Genomic DNA, 15,415 nt, shown 5'->3' with positions numbered 1-15,415 from the left:
TATCCCCTTGTACAAATCCATTGTATTATAAAAATAATGTGCCAAGCTTTTTGCCTTTAGGATGTTTAAATTGCTTGTTGGTTTGTGCGGTGCAAAACAGAAACTTTGGCTGTAGTGCGCGATTTTACATTTTTTACTGGAACGTCAAATGGTTCTGAAACTTTTTGCACTGTCTTTCTATACAAAATGTTTATTTTTCCTAAAATTTTCAGAATTTTTGAGTACCATAAGTATGGTGAATGTTCAGATTACTATAGACTATCCTATTTAAGACAAATTCTGTTTTTGATGCATTGTTTTGGTTGTTTCGATGAAACTATCGATTCTATCAGTGGATTAATCCATGAAAAAGTTATATTGTAGTAGCTACAATGCAAAAACAAAGTATGAATTGGTTTGCAACAGTACTTAGAGTAGTGATTTGCTTTATTATACTAACGGAACTTAGCGAGCCTTCTGTTGAGTTTTGTGTGGATGAAGTGATCAAAGATCGAGGAGGTTTCGGTATGAGGAGAAGGAGGAGAGGCAAGATTACCAAGGAACCCCAATTAAATATTCAAGGAGACTCAAGCGTCTAAGCTTGGGGATGCCCCAGAAGGCATCCCATCTTTCTTCAACAAGTATCGGTATGTTTTCGGTTTCGTTTCGTTCACATGATATGTGCAAATCTTGGAGTGTCTTTTGCATTTAGTTTTGAATTTTCTTTTGTGCACCATGCTGGTATGAGATAGTCCATGGTTGATTTATAGAATGCTCATTGCCCTTCACTTATATATTTTGAGTGTGGCTTTATAGAATGCTTCATGTGCTTCACTTATATCATTTGAAGTATGGATTGCCTGTTTCTCTTCACATAGAAAACCGTTATTTGAAGAATGCTCTTTTGCTTCACTTATATCTATTAGAGGATGGTCTTTTGTAGAAAGAATTAAACTCTCTTGATTCACTTATAGATATTTAGAGAGTCAAAAGGAATTGGTCAATTACATGGTTAGCCATAAAATCGTACATAACACTTATGGATCACTGAATATGATATGGTTGATTCCTTGCAATAGTTTTTGCGATATAGAGATGGAATATGTGGGAGGTACTAGGAAACGGTTGTGTTTAGTAGGAATATTGGTGTTAAGGTATGTGATTCCCGAAGCATGCACGTATAGTCTCTCGTTATGTTATGAAGTTGGAGCATGATTTATTCTTGATTGTCTTCCTTATGAGTGGCGATCAGGGACGAGCGATGGTCTTTTCCTACCAATATATCCCCCTAGGGGCATGCGTAGTAGTACTTTGCTTCGAGGGCTAATAAACTTTTGCAATAAGTATATGAGTTCTTTATGACTAATGTGAGTCCATGGATTATACGCACTCTTACCTTTCCGCAATTTGCTAGCCTCTACGGTACCGTGCATTGCCCTTTCTCACCTCGAGAGTCGGTGCAAACTTCGTAGGTGCATCCAAACCCCGTGATATGATACGCTCTATCACACATAAGCATTATTATATCTTCCTCAAAACAGCCACCATACCTACCTATTATGGCTTTTCCATGGCCATTCCGAGATATATTGCCATACAACTTCCACCGCTTCTGCTTGATGACTTGAGCATTCATTGTCATATTGCTTTGCATGATCATATAGCTGGCATAGTAGTTATGGCTTAGCCACCGTTCATCATTTTTCATACATGTTACGCTAGATCATTGCACATCCTGGTACATTGCCAGAGGCATTCATATAGAGTCATATTTTTCATAGGTATCAAGTTGTAATTTTTATTTCTTTTGTGTTATAAGTAAATAGAAGTGTGATGATCATCATTATTCATTTTTGGAGCAGTGCCCCAGTGAGGAAAGGATGATGGAGACTATGATTCCCCCACAAGTCGGGATGAGACTCCAGACAATGAGAGAAAAAGAAAAAAAGAAAAAAAGAAAAAAAAGGAAAAAAGAAAGAAAGAAAGAAAAAAAGAAAAAATAAATACACAAATAGAGAAGGGGCATTGTTAGTATCCTTTACCACAATTGTGCTTCAAAGTAGCACCATGTTTTTCATATGGAGAGTCTCCTATGTTCTCACTTTCATATACTAGTGGGAATTTTTCATCATAGGATTAGATGCACACCCACTTAGTTTTCATATTGAGCTTTCATACACTTATAGCTCTTGTGCATTCGTTGAATGGCAATCCCTACTCCTCACATTGATATCAATTGATGGGCATCTCAATAGCCCGTTGGTTAGCCGCATCGATATGAGATTTTCTTACCTTTTTATCTTCTCTATATTTACCCCTTTCATTATACTCTATTCCACCCGTAGTGCTATATCCATGGCTTGCACTCATATATTTCATGAGGGTTGAAAAAGCTGAAGTGCGTTAAAAAGTATGAACCAATTGCTCAGTTTGTCATCGGGGTTGGGCATGATAAATACTTTGTGTTAAGAAGACAGAGCATGACAAGACTATATGATTTTGTAGGGATAGCTTTTTTAGCATTGATATTTTGAAAGACATAATTGTTTGTTGGGATGCCTGAGTATTGATGTCTTTATGTCAAATTATAGACTATTGCTTTGAATCACTTATGTCTTAATATTCAAGCCATGATTAGATAGACGATCAAGTTTATGCTAGGTAGCATTCCACATCAAAAATTATCTTTTTTATCATTTACCTGCTCGAGGACGAGTAGGAATTAAGCTTGGGGATGCTGATATGTCTCCGTCGTATCTATAATTTTTATTATTTCATGCCAATATTATACAACTTTCACATGTTTTGGGCAACTTTTTATATGATTTATTGGACTAACCTATTGATCCAGTGCCTAGTGCTAGTTCCTGTTTTCTACATGTTTTTTGTATCGCAGAAAATCCATATCAAACGAAGTCCAAATGCAATAAAATTTCATGGAGAATTATTTTGGAATATATGTGATTTTTGGGAGTTGGAATCACCGCAAACGGAGTCCTGTGGTGAGCACAACCCACCAGGATCCGACCCCTGCGCCAGGCGCATGGTGGTGGGTTGTGCCCACCTCGTACGTCGGCTGGAGCTCTACTTCGGGCGCAAGGAAGCTTCTATCCAAAAAAATCATGTTAAAATCTCAGCGCAATCGGAGTTACGGACCTCCGGGAATATAAGAAACAGTTTTCAGCCAGATCTGGGGAACGCGAAATAGGAGAGAACAGAGAGGGAGATCCAATCTCGGAGGGGCTCCTGCCCCTCCATGGCGATGGAGACCATGGACCAGAGGGGGAAATCTCCTCCCATTAGGTGGGAGGCCAAGGAAGAAGAAGAAGAAGAAGAAGAAGAAGAAGAAGAAGAAGGGGGCTCTCCCCCCCTCTCTCCCGGTGGCGCTGGAGTGCCGCCGGGGCTAGGATCGTGACGGCGATCAACACCAACAATCTTGCTACCGTCAACACCAACTCTCCCCCCCTCTATGTAGCGGTGTAACACCTCTACTCCCCGCTGTAATCTCTACTTAAACATGGTGCTCAACTCCATATATTATTTCCCAATGATCTATGGTTATCCCATGATGTTCGAGTAGATCCGTTTTGTCATGTGGCTTAATTGTGATCTTGGTTGGTATGATTGTATATTTTATTTATGGTGCTGTCCTACGGTGCCCTCCGTCTCGTGCAAATGTGAGGGGCCCCTGCTGTAGGATGTTGCAATATGTTCATGGTTTGCTTATTGTCAGTGTTGTGGGGGATGACAGCAGCCCAAACGCGGATAGGTGGGTTATGGCGTATGGGAGTAAAGAGTACTTGATAATTAATGCTATGGTCGAGTTTCACGACCTTAATGATCTTTAGTAGTTGCAAATGCTTGCTAGAGTTCCAATCATAGGTGCATATGATCCAAGTAGAGAAAGTATGTTAGCTCATGCCTCTCCCTCATATAAAATTACAAGAATGATTATCGGTACTTGTTATCGATTGTCTAGGGACAAATAACTTTCTTGTTGACAAAAGCTCTCTACTAAAACTAACTTAGTAGTGTCTTTATCTAAACATCCCCTGGATTTTATTTATGTGCTCTTTATTATCTTGCAAACCTATCCTATCACACCTACAAAGTTCTTCTAGTTTCATGTTTTAGGTAAAGCGAACGTCAAGCGTGCGTAGAGTTGTATCGGTGGTTGATAGAACTTGAGGGAATATATGTTCTACCTTTAGCTCCTCGTTGGGTTCGACACACTTACTTATCGAAAGAGGCTACAATTGATCCCCTATACTTGTGGGTTATCAGAGAGTATGGCGTCTAGCAAAGTAAATTACCACCATAGAGGTCCCTACTTTGATGGTACAAATTTTGCTAGTTGGAAGCATAAGATGAAAATGCATATTCTTGGACATAACCCCGCGGTTTGGGATATTGTGTGTATTGGTTTGCAAGGTGAATTCTTCGAAGATGGAAGAGAACCGACTCATGAAGTGACCGCGGAAGAATTGAAGATGTTGCAATACAATGCTCAAGCTTGAGATATCCTCTTCAACGGAATGTGCCCCAAAGAATTCAACAAAATCAGCCGCCTTGAGAATGCAAAGGAAATTTGGGATACTTTGGTTGATATGCACGAAGGTACCGAGTCCATCAAGGAATCCAAAAATTGGATGTGCTTCAAAGTCAACTCGACAAGTTCAAAATAAAGGATGGTGAAGGAGTCGCTGAAATGTACTCTAGGCTTGCTCTCGTCATAAATGAGATTGACGGATTAGGAAGTGAAGAGATGATTGAGAGATTCATCATCAAGAAGATCCTAATTGCCTTGGATGGAAAATATGATACCGTGGGCATCTTGATCCAAATGATGCCCAGTTACAAAGATCTCAAGCCAACAGAAGTCACTTGTAGAATTGTTGCTCATGAAATGTCACTTAAGGATAATGAAGAGCTTCAAAACAAGTCTAGTGGTGCTTACAAAGCTTCATGTGATGCCCCTACAACATCAACTGAGAAACAAGCCTTCAATGAAGAATTGAGCCTAATGGTGAAGAACTTCAAAAAGTTCTACAAGAGTAGAAGCAAAGAGAAGTTCCAAGTCAAGGTCCTACAATGACAAAAGATCTTCTAGTCGTGATCACAATTTCTACAATTGTGGAAGACCCGGACACTACTCTAGTGAGTGCGCGGCTCCCTACAAAAGAAGAGAAGACTCACCCAAAAGGAGAAATAAAAGAGAGGAATCACCACCAAGGGAGAGAAGGAGTAGAGATGATCGTTATGAACAAAGACCCTCTCGCAGAAGCAAGGATTCGAAAGGAAGGACAAGTCATCAAAGAGCTACACAAGACGAAGACATCAAGCTCATGTTGGTGAATGGGTATCCGGTTCCGACTCTGACAACTACTCCGAGAGAAGTTATCACTCCGACTCCGAATATACTCAAGATGAAGGTGTTGCCGGTCTTGCACTTGTGTCATCCAACTCCTACGACATATTCGACTCACCAAATGAAGGGATTGGAAGATGCTTCATGGCTAAAGGCCCCAAGGTATCATACCCCGAGTATGTTGATTTCAATAGTGATGAAGATGATTTTCTAGGTGATGATGATTTACTTGTTGAGAAATCTAGTAATGAAAACTATGATGAAATTGCTATTAATCATGCTAATCAAGAAGAAATGAATGACAACGATAAGAAGGAGATTGAGCGTCTAACTAAAGAACTAAACACTCTTAAGTTAGCTCATGAAACTACCTTAGAGGATCATCGAGAGCTTTTAAAGACTCATGAGAAGCTATGCTTTTAAAAGCTCAATCTAGAGCAAGAGCATGGGTTCTTAAAAGCAATCGATGATGATCTTCATAAGAAAAGTTCTTCTTACATTGCCAAGTGTTTACTCTTGTCTACTTACATGCCACAAGTAAAATCAAGCAACAAGAGCAAGAAAGATTCTTCTTCTAGTAGTAACAATAATCATATTAAATCCAATATTGTTGCTTATAGTAGTTCTCTTGATTCCACTAATGATTCTCTTAGCCAAGTTACACTTGAGCAAGAAAATAGCTTAGTGAAGGGAATTATAGAGAAAGGTCTTTATAAGAGTCTTGCCGGAAGTAAGCAATTTGAGGAAATTGTATGCAAGCAAGGAAGGCACCAGAAGAATCAAGGTGTTTGTTTTGAACGCAAGTTGAATGCCAATGGAGTTGAGTGGGAAGAAGATCAATACCCCAAGACGAAGTTTGTTCCTCAACAAGATAAGTATGATCCCACTTCTTTCAAGGGAACACAAGCTCAAGATCATCTTCCACCACAAGACCACAAGCTAAAAGGCAAAGACAAGCTTCAAGAAAGATTGATTCATTTGAAGAAGCTCCAAAGGCCTTGGTCAAGTGGGTTCCCAAGACTACATAAAGTTCTACTTCATCAAGTATGACTACAACTCCAAGGATCGCCATCAAGTTGATGTGGGTCCCAAAGAAGAAGAACTAGAGAGTTCTTGTGGGTGACTCCGCCAACATACTTCACCCATGTTCATTTTGACAAGGACAAGTGCAATCAACTTTCAAATCTTGCACTAGTTCAAGGAGTCACAAACCCTCTTATTGGTAAGACAAGGGACAAGGTAACCTAATGCTTTCATGGACAACATCATATGTGTATTTCACTCTATGTCTATGGATATCCGTGTATGTTCCTTGTGGGACTAACCCATGTAGGTATTGAAAGTGCAACTCACTCCAATGGATTGCTCTAAATTATCTACATCAACATTGAGCATCTACATCTTCGACACCTACATGAAGTCATCATCGACCAAACCCAAGGTTAGTTCATCCCTCTTAGGAGGGATATCACATCTAGAGGGAGCTTTGCTCTAAGAATTGAGCCAAAGCAACTCTAATGGTGTGAACACAACAATGCTTTATGTAAAAGTGGTAACCCCACTTGTGCTTAAACAATGAGTATGACCCACGATCAAATGTTCTCATTTGACTCCTCAGTCAATATACTCATATATAGATGACCTAGTCATCTCCAATTGTTTGATAGATGCTAGAGTGTCTGTGCATGCTTTGCCACATATTTCATTTGCTATCTTATTGTGTGAGCATGTTGATTGCATATTTTTCTCATTCAATTACATCGATTTGTTGCTTTGATTGTTTGGTTTTTATTTTTACCAAATGGATGGACAAGAATGCCTAAGAACTCCCTCTAGCTATCTATGCTTTTCTTATCTCAAACTCTATTCATGCTACATCACAAAGTTTGATCAAGTCAAATTCGGACCCACCTGGTGAGGAGCACTCAGAGCCACCGATCTGTCAAGGGCTTAAACTTCCAAAAACGCTTAATGGCTTTCGGTCTGAACGATTCATTCACTTCGGTCTCACTGAAATCATTGAGTTGATCTAGGTTTTCACCTCGGTGCAACCGATTAGAACAGTTCGGTCTCACCGAGTTGCAGTAACCGCTTGCGATTATGCATCTCGGTGCTGCCGAGTCATTCCACTCAGTCACACCGATGATGACTGGGTATATATATACCGCGGGTTCAATTTTGGAAATTCCTTCAAACTCACAACCGTGCCTACCCAGCTCTGCCGCCCCTCCTGGTCTCTGGATCATCTCCGTCGTTGCCAGCACCCTCCTGCCGCTGGTCTCCGTCGCCGTTAACGGGAATCTCCACCGCCGTTGTCGCTGTAGCGAGTTCATCACCGAGTTAGGGTACGAACTCGACCTCTTTGTGCTTTCTTTAACTCTGATTCTTGCACAAAGATCAATGCCATGTTTCTAGCCACGATTGAAATCAATCTACCCACATAAAACTTCCTCTAGAATAGATTCGATGCAAAAACTTAGGGTTAGGTTTCCGCCAAACTCATCTCGAACCGACCGATTTGAAGAATTCGATCTCACCGATTTGGCCCAGGCCATTGCACATGTACTACTCGGTCTGACCGAAGTGTACGAATCGGTGTGACCGAGTTCACTTTCTCTGTGAAACCCTAGCATCTCGGAGTCATCGAACCGTGTTTCGGTCTGACCGAAATTGTATGTTTAGACTCTAAAGTTGCTTCGGTGTCACCGAGTTTGTCATATCAGTAGCTCTGAAATGCCTTCTGCAGAAAACTGAAATTAAGTTTTTGGGTCAACTTTTTGCCAAAATAGCTGTGCTTTGTGATGCTCATCTACTCTACTTGTACCTATCTATTCACAGGGTGAGTGTCAGAGATGTCAAACAACAGTGATAGTCAGAACAGGTCAGAGGAGCAGGTAAATCTCAGTGAGGGCACTAGTCCCTCCAACAGCAGCTATGATGAGGGTAGCAGAAGCACCCCAAGCAATTTGCCTAAGTCTGCAACAAGGCAAAGGAAGAAGAGAACCTCAGAGTCTGAAGATGAGGACTTTGTTGTTGATGAGGAGGTCACCTCAAAACAAAGGTGCTCAAGAAGGAACAAGGTGCTGCTGCTGCCATCGAGCCTGGTATGCCCAAGAAAGCTCCTCCCAGAAGAGCTCCAATGTCTAAACCCAAGAAAGTTCCAACAAAAGAAACTATGCAGTTTACCATTGAGCAGTCTGATGATGATGAGGCAACTGGAGATGGAAAGAAAAGGAAGAAAGCTAGAACCACCACTGCCAGAGTGCTTGGATGCCCTTCTATGAGGAGAAGTGATGATGAAGAGGGGGAGGAAGAAGTTGTTGCACCTCCACCAAAATCTCAGAAGCTTATGTGGGATGCAATCAAGTCTGGGGCTGCTCCATCTAAGCCCAAGACAGCTCCCAAGCCATCTGCTCAAGCTCAAGCTCCAAAACCTACTGCACCCAAGAGATCCACGAGAAAAATTTCAGCTACAAAGAAGAACAAGGCCCCAGTGCCTGAAGTTCAAGAGGATGAAGAGCAACAAGTGCTTAGAAAGCTAAAACCCAAGATTCCAGATCATGATGACAATCATCCATTTGCTGAGAATATGAAAGTGAGAAAGGATGCATGTATCAGATTGTGGAGACAAACTGATCCATATGCTGTAAGGAGAAGGACTGATGTGGACTATCGCTTTCACACCAAGGAACAACAATATTTCTATGAGACAGTTTTATTGGACAAGAAGCCCATTATCAATGACATGAGATGGGTTGATTGGAAATTTATTGATTACAATGAAGATTACTTCCCAGGAGTTCATGACAGTTTCAGGATGAATGGAGTTGACACTTTTGTTGGTTAAAAGCTGACTAAATGGAATGATGAAATGGTCATGCAATTCTATTCAACTGCCCACTTCTATCCAGATGGCAAGATATTCTGGATGACTGAAGGCACAAGGTACCAATCATAAATTGCAGAATGGGCCAAGTTGATCAATGCCCCTGAAGATGACATAGATGTGTATGCCAAGCCCAGAAAGGATCACAACTCCATGGCTCATATGTACAAGGAAATTCCTGATGATGCCTTGGAGACTCACAAGTTTGGATCCATCTACTATCTGCTGTCAGGTCTGACCACAATAAACACTATGTTGAGGCACACTCTATTGCCCAAGTCAGGAGATCAGAGGATGATCCGTGGTCACTCAATCAATCTGCTTCATATGTTTGATGTGCCAGAGAAGTTCAAGGTGATGAGTTTGATTGTTGAAACTGTCAAGAGAACTGCTGCTGACCAGAAAAGGTCATGTGGATATGCCCCTCACATTCAGATGTTGATTAACTCCAAAATGCGGACAAGTACATATCTTCTAGACAGAGAGCATCTTCCCCTAAGGCCAGACTTTAAGGACAACATGGCTGTCATGGATGCATCACATCCTACTTCTGTAGAGGCTCGGGAGAAGCGAGAGAAAGCAAAAGCAGCAAAGACTTCCAAAATGCCATATGCTTCAATTGTCAATCTCAAGACCAAGCAAGATCAGCTCAGTTATCTGCTTGAGGCAATAGTGAGAATAGAGAAAGGACTAGCCACCCTGACTCGAAATCAAGAGAGCCTTGAGAGGATCTTTGAGACAAAACTTCATGATCTAGATGTGAAGGTTACTGAGATCCAGACCACTGTTGAGAAGCTACAGGAAGAGGTTGAGGGCAGGAGTGATAGGCCGACCACTGATGCTTTTCAGAGAGTGCCAAGAGCACAAAGGTCTACAGCTGAGCCAGTTATCAGAGACTCCAGAGCTACTACTTCAGCACCTATGGCAACTTCCACTGTTGTACCTCTAGCTCCTCAGACATCCTCAGGAGCGTTTGTAGATGCTGTCCTCTCCACGCCATCAACGGACACCGGAGCAACCAGCCAGAAGACCCCTTCAGGAGCTCCCGGAGATCGTGCCTAGAGTGTCGTATAGCACTATGCATTTTTCGAACTTTTTGGTAACTTCTTGCCAAAGGGGGAGAATGTGTATAGATCATTAGGCTTCGAGAGAGAGAGCGTTTTTCCCTTTTGTTTCTTCTCTTGCTACTTGGTATTTGGTCGTTTGCTTGCTACTATTTGTGCTTGTGTGTGAGATACTCTTATGATCATGTGTTTGGTCATATTATGCTTTAATGTATGTTGAATGATGATATCTTAATACTTGTGTATGATCAATCATGTTTTCCCTTGGTGATGAGTGCATGTGCTTTACATTCTATCATTTTGAGCGCTCCACCAAGATGTATGTGACATGGAAGAATGACCCATGATCCTAATCGATTGTGCATTTGCATTCAAAAGAAAATTTTAAATAATGCACAAATTTAGGGGGAGCTCTTGCTTATCACATACTTCTCAAAGCGACGATGTATTTCATTCATATTATCATTTGTCGAAGTTTTGATCTATATGTTGTTATCAATTACCAAAAAGGGGGAGATTGAAAGTGCAACTAATCCCCGGGTAGTTTTGGTAATTCATAACAACATATAGCTCATTGAACTAATATCCATTCAAGTTAAATATTTCACAAAGTTCAATGATTGGCATGTCATGGACTAGAGATGTGGACCCCTCAAAATGCTAAGTTCAAAGATTGGCAAAAGCTCAAGACTCTACATTTCTATTTTAGTGATCCAATATCACATTGAGTCCATAGGAAAAGCCAATACTATTAAAAGGGGATGAGGTGTTTCTTAATGGTCTACTTGCTCAAAATGCTTAGTGATATGCTCCAAAGCCCTCAACCACTTTCTCAATTCCAAATATGTCCAAAATCTAAAGTCAAAGTCGTCCCCACCGATTTGATCTATCCGACGCCAACGAGTTCCTTTGACATAGCCACTGCCAGAAACCCTAATCAATTCGGTTTCACCGATAGGGATCTTGGTCTCACCGAGATGGCAATGGAAACTCTCTGTTTCCCTTCATAATATTTCAGTCTTACCGAAATGAGCGATCGGTCCCACCGAGTTCGCAATGCAAAGTCTTTGTTTCCCTTCGTAACGTTTCGGTCTTACCGAAATTAGCGATCGGTCCAACCGAGTTTGCTTGACCAACTCTCTATTTTCTCATTGCAGAAATCTGTCCCACCGAGTTCATGCAATCGGTCACACCGAGATGAGGTTTTTTCGCTAACCCTAGCACATCGGTCCCACTGAGTTGATCATGTCGGTCCCGCCGAGAATCCTAATGTTCACATTTTGAACTGAATCGGTCTCACCGAGTTCTCCTATTCTGTCTGACCGAGTTGGGTCAAATGGGTTTAACGGTTAGATTTTGTGTGGAGGCTATATATACCCCTCCACCCCCTTCTCTATTCAAGAGTGAGCCATCACAATGTCCCTACACTTCCACTACTCATTTTCTGAGAGAGAACCACCAAATCATGTGTTGAGACCAAGACATTCCAATCCAACCACAAGAATCTTGATCTCTAGCCTTCCCCAAGTTGCTTTCCACTCAATTTATCTTTCCACCATAGCCAAATCTGTGAGAGAGAGTTGAGTGTTGGGGTGACTATCATTTGAAGCACAAGAGGAAGGAGTTCATCATCATCACACCATCCATTACATTTTGGAGAGTGGTGTCTCCTAGATTGGTTAGGTGTCACTTGGGAGCCTCCGACAAGATTGTGGAGTTGAACCAAGGAGTTTGTAAGGGCAAGGAGATCGCCTACTTCGTGAAGATCTTCCAAAGTGAGGCAACTCCTTCGTGCGCGATGGCCATGGTGGGATAGACAAGGTTGCTTCTTCGTGGACCCTTCATGGGTGGAGCCCTCCGTGGACTCGCGCAACCGTTACCCTTCGTGGGTTGAAGTCTCCATCAACGTGGACGTACAATAGCACCACCTATCGGAACCACGCCAAAAATCTCCGTGTCTACCTTGCGTTTTCCTTCTCCAAACCCTTCCCTTTATCTTCATATGCAATGTTTTACTTTCCGCTGCTACACTCTTAGAATTGCATGTGTAGTTTGATTGCTTGACTTGTGCTAAGTTGCTAAAATCTGCCAAGTCTTAAAATTGGAAAATGCTAGATTTTTATTTGGTCAAGTAGTCTAATCACCCGCTCTAGACTTACTTTTGATCCTACAAATACCTACTCACTCACATTGATATCTGTTGATGGGCATCTCCATATCCCGTTTGATACGCCTAGTTGATGTGAGACTATCTCCTTCTTTTTGTCTTCTCCACAACCACCATACTCTATTCCACCTATAGTGCTATATCCATGGCTGACACTCATGTATTGCGTGAAAGTTGAAAAAGTTTGAAAACATAAAAAGTATGAAACAATTGCTTGGCTTGTCATTGGGGTTGTGCATGATTTAATATTTTGTGTGATGAAGATGGAGCATAGCCAGACTATATGATTTTGTAGGGATAACTTTCTTTGGCCATGTTATTTTGAGGAGACATGATTGCTTTATTAGTATGCCTGAAGTAATATTGTTTTTATGTCAATATTAAAGTTTTGTTTTGAATCTTATCGATCTGAACATTCATGCCACAATGAAGAAAATTACATGGATAAATATGTAGGTAGCATTCCACATCAAAAATTCTATTTTTATCATTTACGTACTCGTGGACGAGTAGGAATTAAGGTTGGGGATGCTTGATACGTCTCCAACGTATCTATAATTTTTTATTGTTCCATGCTATTATATTATCTGTTTTGGATGTTTTATATGCATTAATATGCTATTTTATATTATTTTGGGACTAACTTATTAACCTAGAGCCCAGTGCTAGTTTCTTTTTTTCCTTGTTTTTGAGTTTCGCAAAAAAGGAATATCAAATGGAGTCCAAACGGAATAGAACTTTACAATGATTTTTCTTGACTAGAAGACACACTTAGGACTTCGAAACCAAGTCAGAAGAGTCCCGAGGTGACAACAAGGGTTCAGGGTGCGCCCCAGGGGGCACCCCCTGCCTTGTGGGTACCTCGGAGCTCCTCTAACCCTATTCTTCGGCCTATAAATTCCCAAATATTCCCAAACCACAAGAAGCGTCCACCAAAATACTTTTCCGCTGTTGTAACCTTCTGTTCCCATGAGATCCCATCTTGGGGCCTTTTCCGGCATCCGCCGGAGGGGATTCGATCATGGAGGGCATCTACATCAACCCTGTTGCCCCTCCGATGAAGCGTGAGTAGTTTACCATAGACCTACGGGTCCATAGCTAGTACCTAGATGGCTTCTTCTCTCTCTTTGATCCTCAATACCATGTTCTCCTTGATGTTCTTGGAGATCTATCCGATGTAATCTTCTTTTGCGGTGTGTTTGTCGAGATCGATGAATTGTGGATTTATGATCAGCGTATCTATGAATATTATTTGAATCTTCTCTGAATTCTTATATGCATGGTTTAATATCTTTGTATTTCTCTTTGAATTATCGGTTTGGTTTGGCCAACTAGATTGGTTTTTCTTGCAATGGGGGTGGTGCTTAGTTTTGGGTTCAATCTTGCGTCGTTTCACCCAGTGACAAAGTAGGGGTAGCGCGACACATATTGTATTGTTTCCATCAAGGGTAAAAAGATGGGGTTTTCATCATATTGCTTGAGTTTATCCATCTACATCATGTTATCTTACTTAATGCGTTACTCCATTCTTTATGAACTTAATACTTTAGATGCATGCTGGATAGCGGTCACTGTGTGGAGTAATAGTAGTAGATGCAGGCAGGAGTCGATCTACTTGACACGGACGTGATGCCTATATTCATAATCATTGCCTTGGACAGTAATTTGTTGACCCACCGTATTATTTGCCTTCAAGAGAGAAGCCTCTAGTGAAACCCATGGCCCCCGGGTCTATTTTCCTTCATATATTTTCAGATCTATATACCAAAAATACCTTGCTGCAATTTATTTAGTTTTATGTTTTAGTAATGTTTTATATCTATCTATATCAGATCTCACCTTTGCAAGTGACCTTGAAGGGATTGACAACCCCTTTTTCGCGTTGGGTGCAAGTGTTTGATTGTTTGTGTAGGTGCATATATTGGGGACTTGCACGCTTCTCCTACTGGATTGATACCTTGGTTCTTAACTGAGGGAAATACTTATCTCTACTTTGCTGCATCACCCTTTCCTCTTCAAGGGAAAATTCAACGCAAGCTCAAGAAGTAGCACTCTCACATGGCATACAATAACAGAATGCACCCATAACACTTCAACATCGCATTGCAGAATTGAACAAAATAGTTAACTAAACACCACAACAAATGAACCAAACGTTAACTGAGCACCACATTGCACAATGTATAATATACTAGAAGGTCAGACAGTTAACCAAACCAAGCATGCTTGACAACTTGGAAATATAGAAACTGTATTTGTTTCACATGTATTTTTTAAAGATAAATTCAATTTATTTCTCACATGGAAGACAATACAAAATTGCACCCTGAAGAATTGAACATCACATTTGCAGAATTGAACCAAACAGTTAACTAAAGACGACAACTAATTAACCAAACAGTTAATAAGTGAGCACCGAGGGAGTCCTGGACTAAGGGGTCCTCAGACGTCTGGCCTGTTGGACATGGGCCGGACTAGTGGGCTGTGAAGATACAAGACCGAAGACTCTCTCTCGTGTCCGGATGGGACTCTCCTTGGTGTGGAAGGCAAGCTTGGCATCCAAATATGAAGATTCCTTTCTCTGTAACCGACTTTGTACAACCATGGTCCCCTCCGGTGTCTATATAAACCGGAGAGCTTAGTCCGAAGGACAGATATAGTCATACATGCTAGACTTCTAGGGTTTTAGCCATTACGATCTCGTGGTAGATCAACTCTTGTAATACTCATATTCATCAAGATCATTCAAGCAGGAAGTAGGGTATTACCTCCATAGAGAGGGCCCGAACCTGGGTAAACATTGTGTCCCCTGTCTCCTGTTACCATCGACCTTAGGTGCACAGTTCAGGACCCCCTACCCGAGATCCGCCGGTTTTGACACCGACATTGGTGCTTTCATTGAGAGTTCCACTGTGCTGTCCTCAAAAGGTTTGATGGCCCCTTCAACCATC

General features: G+C 41.3%; 1 protein-coding gene across 1 annotated transcript in view; it reads left to right on the top strand.

Moving 5' to 3' along the window:
• LOC141027842 (uncharacterized) overlaps positions 1-8,190 on the top strand; it is a 104,958-nt gene extending 96,768 nt beyond the window's left edge. Inside the window, exon 5 of the mRNA XM_073505368.1 lies at positions 8,186-8,190. Within this exon, the coding sequence (XP_073361469.1) occupies positions 8,186-8,190 (5 nt within the window). The remainder of the gene's footprint in view (positions 1-8,185) is intronic.
• Positions 8,191-15,415: the final 7,225 nt, after the last annotated feature.

This window comes from Aegilops tauschii, chromosome 1 (genome assembly GCF_002575655.3).
Source record: "Aegilops tauschii subsp. strangulata cultivar AL8/78 chromosome 1, Aet v6.0, whole genome shotgun sequence".
Lineage (NCBI taxonomy): Eukaryota > Viridiplantae > Streptophyta > Magnoliopsida > Poales > Poaceae > Aegilops > Aegilops tauschii.
This window is presented reverse-complemented; position numbering and strand designations above follow the sequence as displayed.